The 15212-nt window shown below is 40.8% G+C and overlaps 1 protein-coding gene across 2 annotated transcripts in view; it reads left to right on the top strand.

Moving 5' to 3' along the window:
* Positions 1–15212, top strand: part of LOC131951730 (myosin heavy chain, non-muscle) — a 62766-nt gene continuing 47554 nt past the window's right edge. The window contains exons 1-3 of one of the 2 annotated variants that reach the window (XM_059314094.1): positions 1–799; positions 3589–3745; positions 12023–12050. In XM_059314094.1, the coding sequence (XP_059170077.1) occupies positions 443–799; positions 3589–3745; positions 12023–12050 (542 nt within the window). In that variant the 5' untranslated portion in view covers positions 1–442. The remainder of the gene's footprint in view (positions 800–3588; positions 3746–12022; positions 12051–15212) is intronic. The other variant, XM_059314095.1, reaches the window with a different exon arrangement.

The following is a 15212-nucleotide window of genomic DNA, read 5'->3' as shown; positions in this document are numbered from 1 at the left end:
GCATTGATACATTAACTAATGCTAATTAATCACTTAGAATGTGTATTTTCACCTTTCTGTACAATACTTTGGAGGAAAAAGAAAAAGAGAAACGTATCTCCCGCGCTTTATTTTTAGATAGACTATTTTCAACTACCGAATGAAAAAAAAGGTGTGCCTAGTTCCCGATTGTTCACGTGACTCACAGCAGCCAGTGTGTAAGTGACAGTGTTGCTTCATAACTTGTAGTAGACCTCCTAATGGAAGTCTACTGTTAACTACAAATGATAAACATTTAAGTGAAAAATGTCAATTCTATGAAATGGATATTGCTTGACTTTTCGTCTAGGAATCGTTAATTCATTTTACTTATTAATTATTTTTTTAACGTTTAAATTAATTGAACTTTTATGTTATCAGCTTCGGTACTGTGATCCCGGAAAAGCTTAGGTTTTAAAACAAAATGGCGGATTTCGAGGGTGCCTCGGATTTGAGTGCTAACGAGCTCAAGTATCTTGCTATTGACCGTACTGTTATCAATGACCCTGCTGTCCAAGCAGAATGGGCATCGAAAAAACTAGTCTGGGTTCCAGACGAGACACACGGTTTTGTTGCAGCTTCCATAAAGGGCGAAAAAGGAGATCAAGTAGAATGTGTTGTCGACGAAACCGGCCGAAAAATAATTATCCACAGAGATGACATCCAAAAAATGAATCCACCCAAGTTTAATAAAGTTGAGGATATGGCTGAATTGACTTGCCTAAACGAAGCATCAGTTCTTCACAATCTGAAGGATCGTTATTACTCTGGTTTAATTTACGTAAGTTTAAACAATTAGGCCTATTAATAAAAGAAAAATAAAAGAAAAATGAGAAGTCACTTGAAATTGAAACTTTGGATAATAAACTAGGCCTAATAATCATTAATCACCATATAGGCCTATAAACCAGGCCTAATATAAATCAGCCTTAATCCTAACATTGCATTTACACTTGCGACATATATGGTAAAATCACGATATAGCGTCGGTTATTATTCCGGAACTGTACAGCAGTAAAAAAAAGTAAAACCATGGCGTAGTCTGTCAAGCCATTCCGGAAACCACAGTAAATACTGTAAATTAAAACATTAATTTAATGCACCTGACTCTATTTTTTTTTCAACGGTCAAATAAACTATGGTTTACAGTTATGAATGTTACCGAAACTCTACAAACATTACCAGATAATTTCCGACGCTATATCGTGATTTTACCTATACAATAAGTCTATCACAAAGAACTTCGCAATAAGTGAGTGTACCCCCCCCCCCCCAATCCATGTTCTGATAAAATTAACTTAGGCAAAGTGTTTTTTTTTCTAGACATGTAGCCTGAGTATGAAATGTCGCAAGTGTAAAAGTAGTGTAATAGTATACTGATACTAATAGATCTATTTCTATTGACCCTGTTTACTGGTTAATTTTTTACTGGTTGTTAAGGCTACTCTGCTATAATTCAATAATAATAATAATAACATTTAATAGTCTTTAAGTTTAAGTATGTTAGTATGTACAAGATTGAGAGGCCCTATTTAGTATTTAGACTTGCATAAATTAAACTGTTGGCCTAATGGTCAGCTTCAATTTTTTTTTTTTCAGTTTTTCATAAAATCAGACCACTGTTCATGGTGAATTGTTTACTAAATCAACTTTAAACTTGGTAACTGATAAATAAGAAATAGGGCCTAAATATATTTATCATTTTAACAGGAAATAATATGCTTTAAATTAGAGTTAAATTTTCTAATGGGTGCTATTCCTTCTGTTCTAGAGAAATTTGAGATCTATTTAAAAAAAAAAAAGATTAGGCCTATATATCTGAGCAATCTATGGCCAGTCACCCCATTGTCACACATAAAAAGCCTTACCATTTCCTAAAATTATGTCATACTTCAGCCTATCAAGCCCCTAAGTATTGCAGTTTTTATTATTTACCCAGCCATTTCTTTCTAAAATGTTAAAATATTTGCAGAACTTGGTCAACATTGAGTATTTTAATTACAATTTTGAAAATTTCTTTTAAAAAAAACCCACCGAAAACCGCAAGTATGTGGTTACACTTTTTAACCCCCCCCCCCCCACCATCACACATGGATTACCAGAAAAGTAGTGCTTATTACAGTAAATGAGTAATTGTATGTTTATATTTTTTAGCTGTGATCTCTATTCTTGATCATTGTAATTTTGTATTTTTTAACTGTCTTACATCTCTATTCTTGATCATTACATTTTTATACTGAGCAAAGTAAAAAGCAGTTTGTTGTTGATAGCTATTGGTTTTTGCAAGCCTTTAATGAGAAATTTTACTAAATAAATTGTTTGAAAAAATAATTATACTAGGCCTAAATAAATGCAAGGGTATATTGTTATAAAAAGTTTAAATAGGCTGTAACAATTCTTTACAAGTTCTTATTTTATTAATTATTTGTTAAAATCTTGTATTTATTTTTTTGATCAGTAGTAAAACATGTTTAGAACTATTTCTTTTTAAAAAATAGTGTTTTCTAGTTAAAGAAGTGTTTATTTTAAAACTTGCACAATTGAAAAAATAAATAAAATAAGCAACTTGATCTCGATGGCTCCCCCTCCACAATCTTAAAATTGGTTTTAAAAAATGCACTTTTAGACTGCTCTCAAGAAGATGTTAAATTTGATTTGTATTTACACTTATATTAGCTAGTTTTCAAAGTTTAGAATAATTTGAATTTAGTTGATGTGATTGTCATCTGCTTCTCCACATCTTTGTTGTGTCTTGTGTTTTTATCACACTTCTCCACATCTTTGTTGTGTCTTGTGTTTTTATCACCACACTTCTCCACATCTTTGTTGTGTCTTGTGTTTTTATCACACTTCTCCACATCTTTGTTGTGTCTTGTGTTTTTATCACCACACTTCTCCACATCTTTGTTGTGTCTTGTGTTTTTATCACACTTCTCCACATCTTTGTTGTGTCTTGTGTTTTTATCACACTTCTCCACATCTTTGTTGTGTCTTGTGTTTTTATCACACTTCTCCACATCTTTGTTGTGTCTTGTGTTTTTATCACACTTCACCACATCTTTGTTGTGTCTTGTGTTTTTATCACACTTCAACAAATCTTTGTTGTGTCTTGTGTTTTTATCACACTTCTCCACATCTTTGTTGTGTCTTGTGTTTTTATCACACTTCAACAAATCTTTGTTGTGTCTTGTGTTTTTATCACACTTCTCCACATCTTTGTTGTGTCTTGTGTTTTTATCACACTTCTCCACATCTTTGTTGTGTCTTGTGTTTTTATCACACTTCTCCACATCTTTGTTGTGTCTTGTGTTTTTATCACACTTCTCCACATCTTTGTTGTGTCTTGTGTTTTTATCACACTTCTCCACATCTTTGTTGTGTCTTGTGTTTTTATCACACTTCTCCACATCTTTGTTGTATCTCAATGCAATGTACTTGAATAATACATTTTGTTGTAATATGAGATATAAATAGCAGTCAGTTTGATTAAAATTGTGATGTATTTCTAATTTGTGCAGACCTACACTGGCCAGTTTGATTATAATTGTGATGTATTTCTAATTTGTGCAGACCTACTCCGGCCTATTCTGTGTGGTGGTGAACCCTTACAAAAAACTGCCCATCTACACAGAGAAAGTGATTGAGTTGTACAAAGGGAAAAAACGCCATGAAGTCCCTCCACATGTATTTGCCATTGCTGACACTGCATACAGGAGCATGTTGCAAGGTACAGGCCTATCTAACACATTCTTCTTCACTTATAACTCTTCCAGTCTTCTGCTCATACCCACTTGTAACATGAATAGTTTGAAATGTTTGCTATAGCTCAGTTTTGTTCTATTAGAAAATGATGTTTTCATTATCTTAACCATTAATGATCCATTCAGTCTACCAAAACACCACCCTTGATGTCCCAATGTAATTAAATCTGGCTTTCCAACAGTATTAAATAGAACGACCGACCTGCGGCATATCATACATCGCTATTTAGTTGATTTATTTTCTACTTTTCGGTAATTCATAATTTGAATTTGTCCCCCCCACCCCCAGCCCATGAAAGCAGCCATCCATGACGATAGTTTACTGATGACAATGAAAAGATCAAGTAGAAATTCTAACCTCCCCTAAGTTTCAAATAATTTAAATACTAAATTATCTGCTCCTAATAGCTGTCACTTTTTCGACCAGGCTTTACCATTGTAAACATTCGCCATGAGCCATGGCTCATCAGACTGGTGGGGGTGTGGGTGGTAGTGATATTCCTGGAGAGCAAGGGAGGGGAGGCTAGGTCTGGTGGTGGTGTCTCACATGGTCCCCACGTAGAGAAATATTTATATAGATATAATATATTCGATAAAAGTACAATTTAAAAATAAAAAATGTCAGAGAAAATCCTAAATAGGTCATTTTGTGTAGTCAACTCTTATTTATTTTTGTTTACACAACTAAGCATCGAATTTAACTGTTGAATATCAATTTGGTTATGTTAAGATATATAATTCATAATACACATGCCTATATACATTTTTAGGCATGCTTCTATTTTGATTTAAAATTTAAATCAACTAAAAATAGGACAGATGAGTGTAAAGTTTTGGGATGGAAAGAGACTAATATTATGTATATTTCAAAATCGCCATTGAAATTAGTAAACCTGAAAAGGATGTTGAAATGATCCAACTTCCTGATTAGTTAAAAATCAGGATTTGTAGGCCAAACTTTAATGAACATTTTAAAAAATTTTCTATGCTTATTGTAAGCGGGCGTTATGGGTCATCATGGGTTGCGGGCATTTAGGGTCATTAATGGTTAATATGTTGAATGTAACTTATTTGCCACATTACTCTTTGGTGACTAAAAATCATTTTATGGCAATTACATATTAATTAAATATCCTCACTCTATTAGGTGACATGTAGGTGACACACTCTAGTAGGTGACTGTTGTAGGTGACACACTCTAGTAGGTGACTGTTGTAGGTGACACACTCTAGTAGGTGACTGTTGTAGGTGACACACTCTAGTAGGTGACTGTTGTAGGTGACACACTCTAGTAGGTGACTGTTGTAGGTGACACACTCTAGTGGGTGACTGTTGTAGGTGACACACTCTAGTAGGTGACTGTTGTAGGTGACACACTCTAGTAGGTGACTGTTGTAGGTGACACACTCTAGTGGGGAACACACACTCTAGTAGGTGACACACTCTAGTAGGTGACTGTTGTAGATGACAAACTCTAGTAGGTGACTGTTGTAGGTGACACACTCTAGTGGGGAACACACACTCTAGTAGGTGACTGTTGTAGGTGACACACTCTAGTGGGGAACACACACTCTAGTAGGTGACACACTCTAGTAGGTGACTGTTGTAGTTGACACTCTAGTAGGTGACTGTTGTAGGTGACACACTCTAGTAGGTGACACACTCTAGTGGGGAACACACTCTCTAGTAGGTGACTGTTGTAGTTGACACTCTAGTAGGTGACTGTTGTAGGTGACACACTCTAGTAGGTGACTGTTGTAGGTGACACACTCTAGTAGGTGACTGTTGTAGGTGACACACTCTAGTAGGTGACTGTTGTAGGTGACACACTCTAGTAGGTGACTGTTGTAGGTGACACACTCTAGTAGGTGACTGTTGTAGGTGACACACTCTAGTAGGTGACTGTTGTAGGTGACTGTTGTAGGTGACACACTCTAGTAGGTGACTGTTGTAGGTGACACACTCTAGTAGGTGACTGTTGTAGTTGACACTCTAGTAGGTGACTGTTGTAGGTGACTGTTGTAGGTGACACACTCTAGTAGGTGACTGTTGTAGGTGACACACTCTAGTGGGGAACACACACTCTAGTAGGTGACTGTTGTAGGTGACACACTCTAGTGGGGAACACACACTCTAGTAGGTGACTGTTGTAGATGACAAACTCTAGTAGGTGACTGTTGTAGGTGACACACTCTAGTGGGGAACACACACTCTAGTAGGTGACACACTCTAGTAGGTGACTGTTGTAGTTGACACTCTAGTAGGTGACTGTTGTAGGTGACACACTCTAGTAGGTGACACACTCTAGTGGGGAACACACTCTCTAGTAGGTGACTGTTGTAGTTGACACTCTAGTAGGTGACTGTTGTAGGTGACACACTCTAGTAGGTGACTGTTGTAGGTGACACACTCTAGTAGGTGACTGTTGTAGGTGACACACTCTAGTAGGTGACTGTTGTAGGTGACACACTCTAGTAGGTGACTGTTGTAGGTGACACACTCTAGTAGGTGACTGTTGTAGGTGACTGTTGTAGGTGACACACTCTAGTAGGTGACTGTTGTAGGTGACACACTCTAGTAGGTGACTGTTGTAGTTGACACTCTAGTAGGTGACTGTTGTAGGTGACTGTTGTAGGTGACACACTCTAGTAGGTGACTGTTGTAGGTGACACACTCTAGTGGGGAACACACACTCTAGTAGGTGACACACTCTAGTAGGTGACTGTTGTAGATGACAAACTCTAGTAGGTGACTGTTGTAGGTGACACACTCTAGTGGGGAACACACACTCTAGTAGGTGACACACTCTAGTAGGTGACTGTTGTAGGTGACACACTCTAGTGGGGAACACACTCTCTAGTAGGTGACTGTTAGAGGTGACACTCTCTAGTAGGTGACTGTTGTAGGTGACACACTCTAGTGGGGAACACACACTCTAGTAGGTGACACACTCTAGTAGGTGACTGTTGTAGGTGACACACTCTAGTGGGGAACACACTCTCTAGTAGGTGACTGTTAGAGGTGACACTCTCTAGTAGGTGACTGTTGTAGGTGACACACTCTAGTAGGTGACACACTCTAGTGGGGAACACACTCTCTAGTAGGTGACTGTTGTTGGATTCATGTTTTCAAGAAACAGCTTGTCTGTAGTTGACTGGTTAGTGAAGTGTGGCTAGCTGAGAAGGAAGTGTAAGCTCTACAGTTTGAATGGTTTTATTCAGCTGTTCCTCTTGAAACTGAGATAAAAACCACTTCATGTTTTAGTCTTACTAACAAGGGCCAACATAACATGGGCACCTTGCTACTGTTGGGGGGGGGGGGGGGGGGGACAATTAGATTTTTTTATAACATGGGCACCTTGCTACTGTTGGGGGGGGGGGAGGGTGACACAATTAGATCTTTTATAACATGGGCACCTTGCTACTGTTGGGGGGGGGGGGAAGAGGAATGGTGTCAAGTTAAGCATTGAACAATTAGATCTTTTATAACATGGGCACCTAGCTACTGTTTGTGTGTGTATGGCTGGGGGGGAGGAAGGCAGATATATTGTCTAAGAATCCCTGATTGAGCACACACAGCACTTACTGTTTGTGTGTGTATGGCTGGGGGGGGGGGGGAGGAAGGCAGATATATTGTCTAAGAATCCCTGATTGAGCACACACAGCACTTAGGATGTTTTATCAGAGTCCCCAGCATTAGCAGAGTAAACATGTCATATATTGTAAAAAACTAAATTGAAATAGGCTGACATTTTTGTTTAAAACTATCAGATGGATGAAGCTGACATTTTTGTTTAAAACTATCAGATGGATGAAGCTGACATTTTTGTTTAAAACTATCAGATGGATGAAGCTGACATTTTTGTTTAAAACTATCAGATGGATGAAGCTGACATTTTTGTTTAAAACTATCAGATGGATGAAGCTGACATTTTTGTTTAAAACTATCAGATGGATGAAGCTGACATTTTTGTTTAAAACTATCAGATGGATGAAGCTGACGTTTTTGTTACATAACACTTATGAAGTCAACCTTTTAACTGATTCAAGCTACATTATGTGGGACAATTACATAAGAATACAGTTTTTAGAGTTGATAACTCATCACAATCAGTGTAGATAAAACTCTGATGTCAGCACTCCCCACTAATATCAGCACTCCCCACTAATGTCAGCACTCCCCACTAATGTCAGCACTCCCCACTCTGATGTCAGCACTCCCCACTCTAATATCAGCACTCCCCACTCTAATGTCAGCACTCCCCACTCTAATGTCAGCACTCCCCACTCTAATGTCAGCACTCCCCACTCTAATGTCAGCACTCCCCACTCTGATGTCAGCACTCCCCACTCTAATATCAGCACTCCCCACTCTAATGTCAGCACTCCCCACTCTGATGTCAGCACTCCCCACTCTGATGTCAGCACTCCCCACTCTAATGTCAGCACTCCCCACTCTGATGTCAGCACTCCCCACTCTAATGTCAGCACTCCCCACTCTGATGTCAGCACTCCCCACTCTGATGTCAGCACTCCCCACTCTAATGTCAGCACTCCCCACTCTGATGTCATCACTCCCCACTCTGATGTCATCACTCCCCACTCTGATGTCAGCACTCCCCACTCTGATGTCAGCACTCCCCACTCTAATGTCAGCACTCCCCACTCTAATGTCAGCACTCCCCACTCCAATGTCAGCACTCCCCACTCTAATGTCAGCACTCCCCACTCCAATGTCAGCACTCCCCACTCTAATGTTAGCACACGATAGACTAGCTGTCATAGACATGATAGACTAGCTGTCATAGACACGATAGACTAGCTGTCATAGACCCGATAGACTGTAGCTGTCATAGACCCGATAGACTGTAGCTGTCATAGACACGGTAGACTGTAGCTGTCATAGACACAGTAGACTGTAGCTGTCATAGACACAGTAGACTGTAGCTGTCATAGACACAGTTGACTGTAGCTGTCATAGACACAGTAGACTGTAGCTGTCATAGACACAGTAGACTGTGGCTGTCATAGACACAGTAGACAGTAGCTGTCATAGACACAGTAGACTGTAGCTGTCATAGACACAGTAGACTGTAGCTGTCATAGACACAGTAGACTGTAGCTGTCATAGACACAGTAGACAGTAGCTGTCATAGACACGATAGACTGTAGCTGTCATAGACACGGTAGACTGTAGCTGTCATAGACACAGTAGACTGTAGCTGTCATAGACACAGTAGACTGTGGCTATCATAGACACGATAAATGTAGCTGTCATAGACACAGTAGACTGTGGCTATCATAGACACAGTAGACTGTAGCTGTCATAGACACAGTAGACTGTGGCTATCATAGACACAGCTGACCTTTTGGTGCCGTTGACAATAAATCTGACTGTACTAAAGGTTAGACGGATTCGATTTTTGGTAACGTAGTAAATTTTTAAAAGCCGTTCAGTTTTTCATCAGCACATCAGTCAGACAAAATGCAAACTATCCAGTTTAATACCATGATTGCACACACGTTTAAAAATAAATTAGTTTGGTAGAATGGGGTGAAATTTCGTTGGCCCGATTCCACCTCTAGACCTACTAGACATCGTCACCAGCAATCAAGTTTGAGTCATATATTGTCAATACATTTTCATATTATTATTTTTAAATGCAGCATACAGAAGCGATTAAAACTGTATCAAGAGTGTTCTTATTTTCTTCCTTCTTAAGTATTACATAACAATCTGTTATGTGCCGTTGACTCAGATTTCAGCCTGCTTTTCTTTCTGGATTTGCTTCCCAATCCTTTGTCCATTTGAGAACAAACTACAAGGCAGCGGTTGTTTAATTTTGGAGTTGTCTCTCCTAGATGGGTTGCTGTCTCCAACCATCGAGCCTCATCTGCCCGGAGGTTCGAACTCGGGTTTTTTCTGGGAATAGCAACCTTGAACTTGACCGCTCGTACCACACGACACGCGATAGTTGAACGTCTTGTATTGAAATTAGTGGGCCTGCAAATGGCCTTCATTTATGTTCTACAACTTGACATCTTCAATTGTTACTCTAGCATTTTGGTTCTAGGCTGCGGGTACTAGCAGGACTTGGTCCATGGTTCTAGGCTGCGGGTACTAGCAGGACTTGGTCCATGGTTCTAGGCTGCGGGTACTAGCAGGACTTGGTCCATGGTTCTAGGCTGCGGGTACTAGCAGGACTTGGTCCATGGTTCTAGGCTGCGGGTACTAGCAGGACTTGGTCCATGGTTCTAGGCTGCGGGTACTAGCAGCTCAGGACTTGGTCCATGGTTCTAGGCTGCGGGTACTAGCAGGACTTGGTCCATGGTTCTAGGCTGCGGGTACTAGCAGCTCAGGACTTGGTCCATGGTTCTAGGCTGCGGGTACTAGCAGGACTTGGTCCATGGTTCTAGGCTGCGGGTACTAACAGGACTTAGTCCATGGTTCTAGGCTGCGGGTACTAGCAGGACTTGGTCCATGGTTCTAGGCTGCGGGTACTAGCAGCTCAGGACTTGGTCCATGGTTCTAGGCTGCGGGTACTAGCAGCTCAGGACTTGGTCCATGGTTCTAGGCTGCGGGTACTAGCAGGACTTGGTCCATGGTTCTAGGCTGCGGGTACTAGCAGGACTTGGTCCATGGTTCTAGGCTGCGGGTACTAGCAGCTCAGGACTTGGTCCATGGTTCTTGGCTGCGGGTACTAGCAGGACTTGGTCCATGGTTCTAGGCTGCGGGTACTAGCAGGACTTGGTCCATGGTTCTAGGCTGCGGGTACTAGCAGGACTTGGTCCATGGTTCTAGGCTGCGGGTACTAGCAGGACTTGGTCCATGGTTCTAGGCTGCGGGTACTAGCAGGACTTGGTCCATGGTTCTAGGCTGCGGGTACTAGCAGGACTTGGTCCATGGTTCTAGGCTGCGGGTACTAGCAGGACTTGGTCCATGGTTCTAGGCTGCGGGTACTAGCAGGACTTGGTCCATGGTTCTAGGCTGCGGGTACTAGCAGGACTTGGTCCATGGTTCTAGGCTGCGGGTACTAACAGGACTTAGTCCATGGTTCTAGGCTGCGGGTACTAACAGGACTTAGTCCATGGTTCTAGGCTGCGGGTACTAGCAGGACTTGGTCCATGGTTCTAGGCTGCGGGTACTAGCAGCTCAAGACTTGGTCCATGGTTCTAGGCTGCGGGTACTAGCAGCTCAGGACTTGGTCCATGGTTCTAGGCTGCGGGTACTAGCAGGACTTGGTCCATGGTTCTAGGCTGCGGGTACTAGCAGGACTTGGTCCATGGTTCTAGGCTGCGGGTACTAGCAGCTCAGGACTTGGTCCATGGTTCTAGGCTGCGGGTACTAGCAGGACTTGGTCCATGGTTCTAGGCTGCGGGTACTAACAGGACTTAGTCCATGGTTCTAGGCTGCGGGTACTAGCAGGACTTGGTCCATGGTTCTAGGCTGCGGGTACTAGCAGGACTTGGTCCATGGTTCTAGGCTGCGGGTACTAGCAGGACTTGGTCCATCAGATCACGTGGTACACTAACGTGCCACACAACGATGACTCGCATCTCGATGTGTGTACACACCCTTAGTGCTGTCATCAATGTGTGTACACATCAGTATGTGCTGAGTGATGTGCTGAGCATGTTTTGTTGACACATTCCTAGACGATTAACCGCTACAACTTGTGTACACCCTGACTTCACGTCTGCCTTCGGAACCTCAAAATAATTTTGTAAAAGTTGACTATGAGGACAGACTAACCCGCCCCACATTGTAGCAACGGCTGCTTTTGTGAACTGATCATGACCTCAAGTACCTGGTTGGTACAGCTTGTTCGGGGAAAAATTACAGTGACGTCACGGTCAGTCTCAAATAGCTCTCTTACTGCTATGACTATCAGGCCTAGGCCTAGTGATTTCAAAACTATTGTGAACTCACCGTGACCCCTCGACCATGTCTTGTGTGTGTTTGAAGGGGGGGGGGGGGGGTGAATGCGATACCGGCAGTTTTTTTTTAACAGCAGTCGAAGCTATTCTAAAATTATATGTAATAAATATCAGACTTTTTAATTTAAATGTTGGGGGAATAAACATCTAATGTGGTAAAAACATTTTTTAATGACCTGGTCACATTCCTTCAATTTCAATGTGACATCTTCATCCCTTTTTTTGTTTTGATCTTCATCCCATCTCCCATATGTACTTGCACCTGTTATTTAAAATATCTGACTGACATCTTTTTTTAAATTTCAGACCGCGAGGACCAGTCCATTCTCTGCACGTAAGTAATGGTCGCGTTAGTTGTCTTAGACACACTTTGTACCATCGTGTACACCATGTACTGTTGACGTCTTGTGTACTGTTGACTTCCTTGTGTACCACACCATGTACTGTTGACGTCCTTGTGTACCACACCATGTACTGTTGATATGTGTACCAAACCATCACCACACCCTGTACTGCTGACGTGTACTTTTACCACGGTTGACGATCTAGTTGAACACGCGTGTTGACAACGTCACTGGTGTGTATCTCACATTCCTGAGTCACGGCTGAGGTTGGTCCCCAGTCACAGCGGCTAGAAATGGGCCATACGGTCTGCTTGTTACATTACCATAGGCTCTGCTTGTTACCTGCCCATAGGGACTACTTGTTACCTGTACCATACGGTCTACTTGTTACCTGTACCATACGGTCTGCTTGTTACCTGTACCATACGGTCTACTTGTTACCTGTACCATACGGTCTGCTTGTTACCTGTACCATACGGTCTACTTGTTACCTGTACCATACGGTCTGCTTGTTACCTGTACCCTTTCAACCAGTGACGCCCGACATCGGGCAGACGTGGGGCAGACGTGTTCTGAGTGTAGGGTCAACGACCAACAGCCACCTTTGATTAAACTAAACAACAAAAACAACTATTTAAAACGTATCAAGGATTGCTGAAGTATTCCCCCCCCCTACCACGCAAATTGTGTCAACGTGACAGCTATTTAAAACGTATCAAGGATTGCTGAAGTACCCCCCCCCCCCCCCCCCCCCCACCACGCAAATTGTGTCAACGTGGCGAATATTTGTCTCCCCTGCAGATCATTTATTAATAAGGTTTCCGTGTGGAGTTAGGTCATAGTTTGAAATAGAGGCACGTCTCTGCCCGCCTGCTGTGGTGCTGTACATAGTTCTAGTGTAAACAAGGCACAATCCAGACGTTCTTTTAATTTAAAACTCTTGAAACTTTTGAGTTGAACTGTTGTTCATTGAAAACATGACATGTAGAGTTGCACATTTACCCCCAAACAAAGCTATTCTATATTTACTAAATTACATTTATATAAAACAATGTATAACAGTGTACTTACACATGAGCATGTTTTGTAATGTCTAAGAGAATGTAGACATTGTGTAATGTGTAAGAGTGTAGACATTGTGTAATGTGTAAGAGAATGTATACATTGTGTAATGTGTAAGAGAATGTAGACATTGTGTAATGTGTAAGAGAATGTATACATTGTGTAATGTGTAAGAGAATGTAGACATTGTGTAAGAGAATGTAGACATTGTGTAATGTGTAAGAGAGTGTAGACATTGTGTAAGAGAATGTATACATTGTGTAAGAGAATGTATACATTGTGTAATGTGTAAGAGAATGTAGACATTGTGTAATGTGTAAGAGAATGTAGACATTGTGTAATGTGTAAGAGAATGTAGACATTGTGTAATGTGTAAGAGAATGTAGACATTGTGTAATGTGTAGGAGAATGTAGACATTGTGTAATGTGTAAGAGAATGTAGACATTGTGTAATGTGTAAGAGAGTGTAGACATTGTGTAATGTGTAAGAGAATGTAGACATTGTGTAATGTGTAAGAGAATGTAGACATAATGTAATGTGTAAGAGAATGTAGACATTGTGTAAGAGAATGTAGACATTGTGTAATGTGTAAGAGAGTGTAGACATTGTGTAATGTGTAAGAGAATGTAGACATTGTGTAATGTGTACAGGGTTCGTACGCTGTCTGGAAAGTCTGGAAAAAGTCTTGAATTTAGAAAAGTGAATTTAAGACTTAAAAAAGTCTGGAAAATCGCTAGTTTTTGGGCTGGATTTTTTAAAAGTCTGGAAAAAGTCTGGAATCCAGTTTTAGAAACAAAACTTCGAAGTCCATATTTTCCAAGTTAAAAAATTGCTATTTTTAGGTGAAATTACTCCAATTTTTTCCCCGCGCTTTCGCGCGGGTTTACACTGTTGTGACTTTTTTCGCTGGTTCGCAGAAAAAAAACGGATGCTCAGTTGCTACGTCATTGGAAGAGGAGGGGAAGGGAGGGAAGAGATATTTTGTGTTGCGACTGACCGTGTGAATGTGTTACAAGTATTTAAAATTAAATTTAATGAAAGAATGATCGCCTTCAGAATTGTTAGGCTCTCGATTTTACCCGCTATTTTTCATTTTTTAAGTTTTTCACGCAGACAGTCATAACAAAAAAATTATGTGGGAGGTGTATGAATGGTAGTTTAGAAATAATTTATTTGTCTCTGAGGGTCATCCGTTTATGACATCCACAAATTTTTCGGATTTAACCCCCCCCCCCTTCCACACGCGTTCACTTACTTTGGGTTAATATTAACATTTATAAGATTAATAAGTCGCGAGGCCTCCTTGGGTTCATACCCGTATTTCTGTTTACTTCAGCGGTCGCTTACCAAAGACGTACTAATTTTATTTAGGAGTCGTCCATAAATGACGTCACACTCGGAAAAGTCGGAAGGAGGGTTTTATAAAGTGTGACGACACGCTCTTGCAATAATGTTATGGTGATATAAATACAGTGTTTTGTTTACACGCTGGGATGGTTTTTAAAACACAAGCATAGATTTCAATGATGACGATTAAAGCTAGACTACCCCGCCCCTCCTTGTAACTACGGTCACTTGTGTGAACTCACCGTGACCCCAAGTTTGTAGTTGGTACTGCTTGGTAAGGAGGGTGGGGGGGGTATAAGTCACATCTCAGTTCATGTTATGACGTATTAAACAGGCATACTGAAGCCTAGACTACTATGACATCACAATGACCCATTCACCGTGTCTTGTGGTTGTGGGGGGAAGGGGGGGGGGGGAAGGATACCGGCAATTTTTTTTTATTGCAGACCCGTTCCTCAGCTGTAAGTAGTATAAGTGTATAAGCATAAACAGTGAGTGATGTGGTTACAGCCTGCAGAATGTTTTTTTTTTTTTTGCTCCAATTTTTTTCTTTACTAGTAGCCTATATTAGGCTACTTAACAAGAGCAGACCTAAATTAATACATTACGTTAGTATTCTTTAAAGTAATTAACTCTCACTATTATGCAATACCATTTTAATAATAGTTTAATTAAAAACATAAGCATTTTGATCATGAACAGATTACATAAGTCTAATGTTTAAAACAAAATAGCTGCATCG

The sequence above is a fragment of the Physella acuta genome, unplaced genomic scaffold, assembly GCF_028476545.2.
Source record: "Physella acuta isolate Inbredline_101_S28 unplaced genomic scaffold, ASM2847654v3 ptg000824l, whole genome shotgun sequence".
In the NCBI taxonomy this organism is placed as follows: Eukaryota; Metazoa; Mollusca; class Gastropoda; family Physidae; genus Physella; species Physella acuta.
Note: the sequence above shows the minus strand (reverse complement) of the source record. Positions and strands in the feature narration are given on the sequence as shown.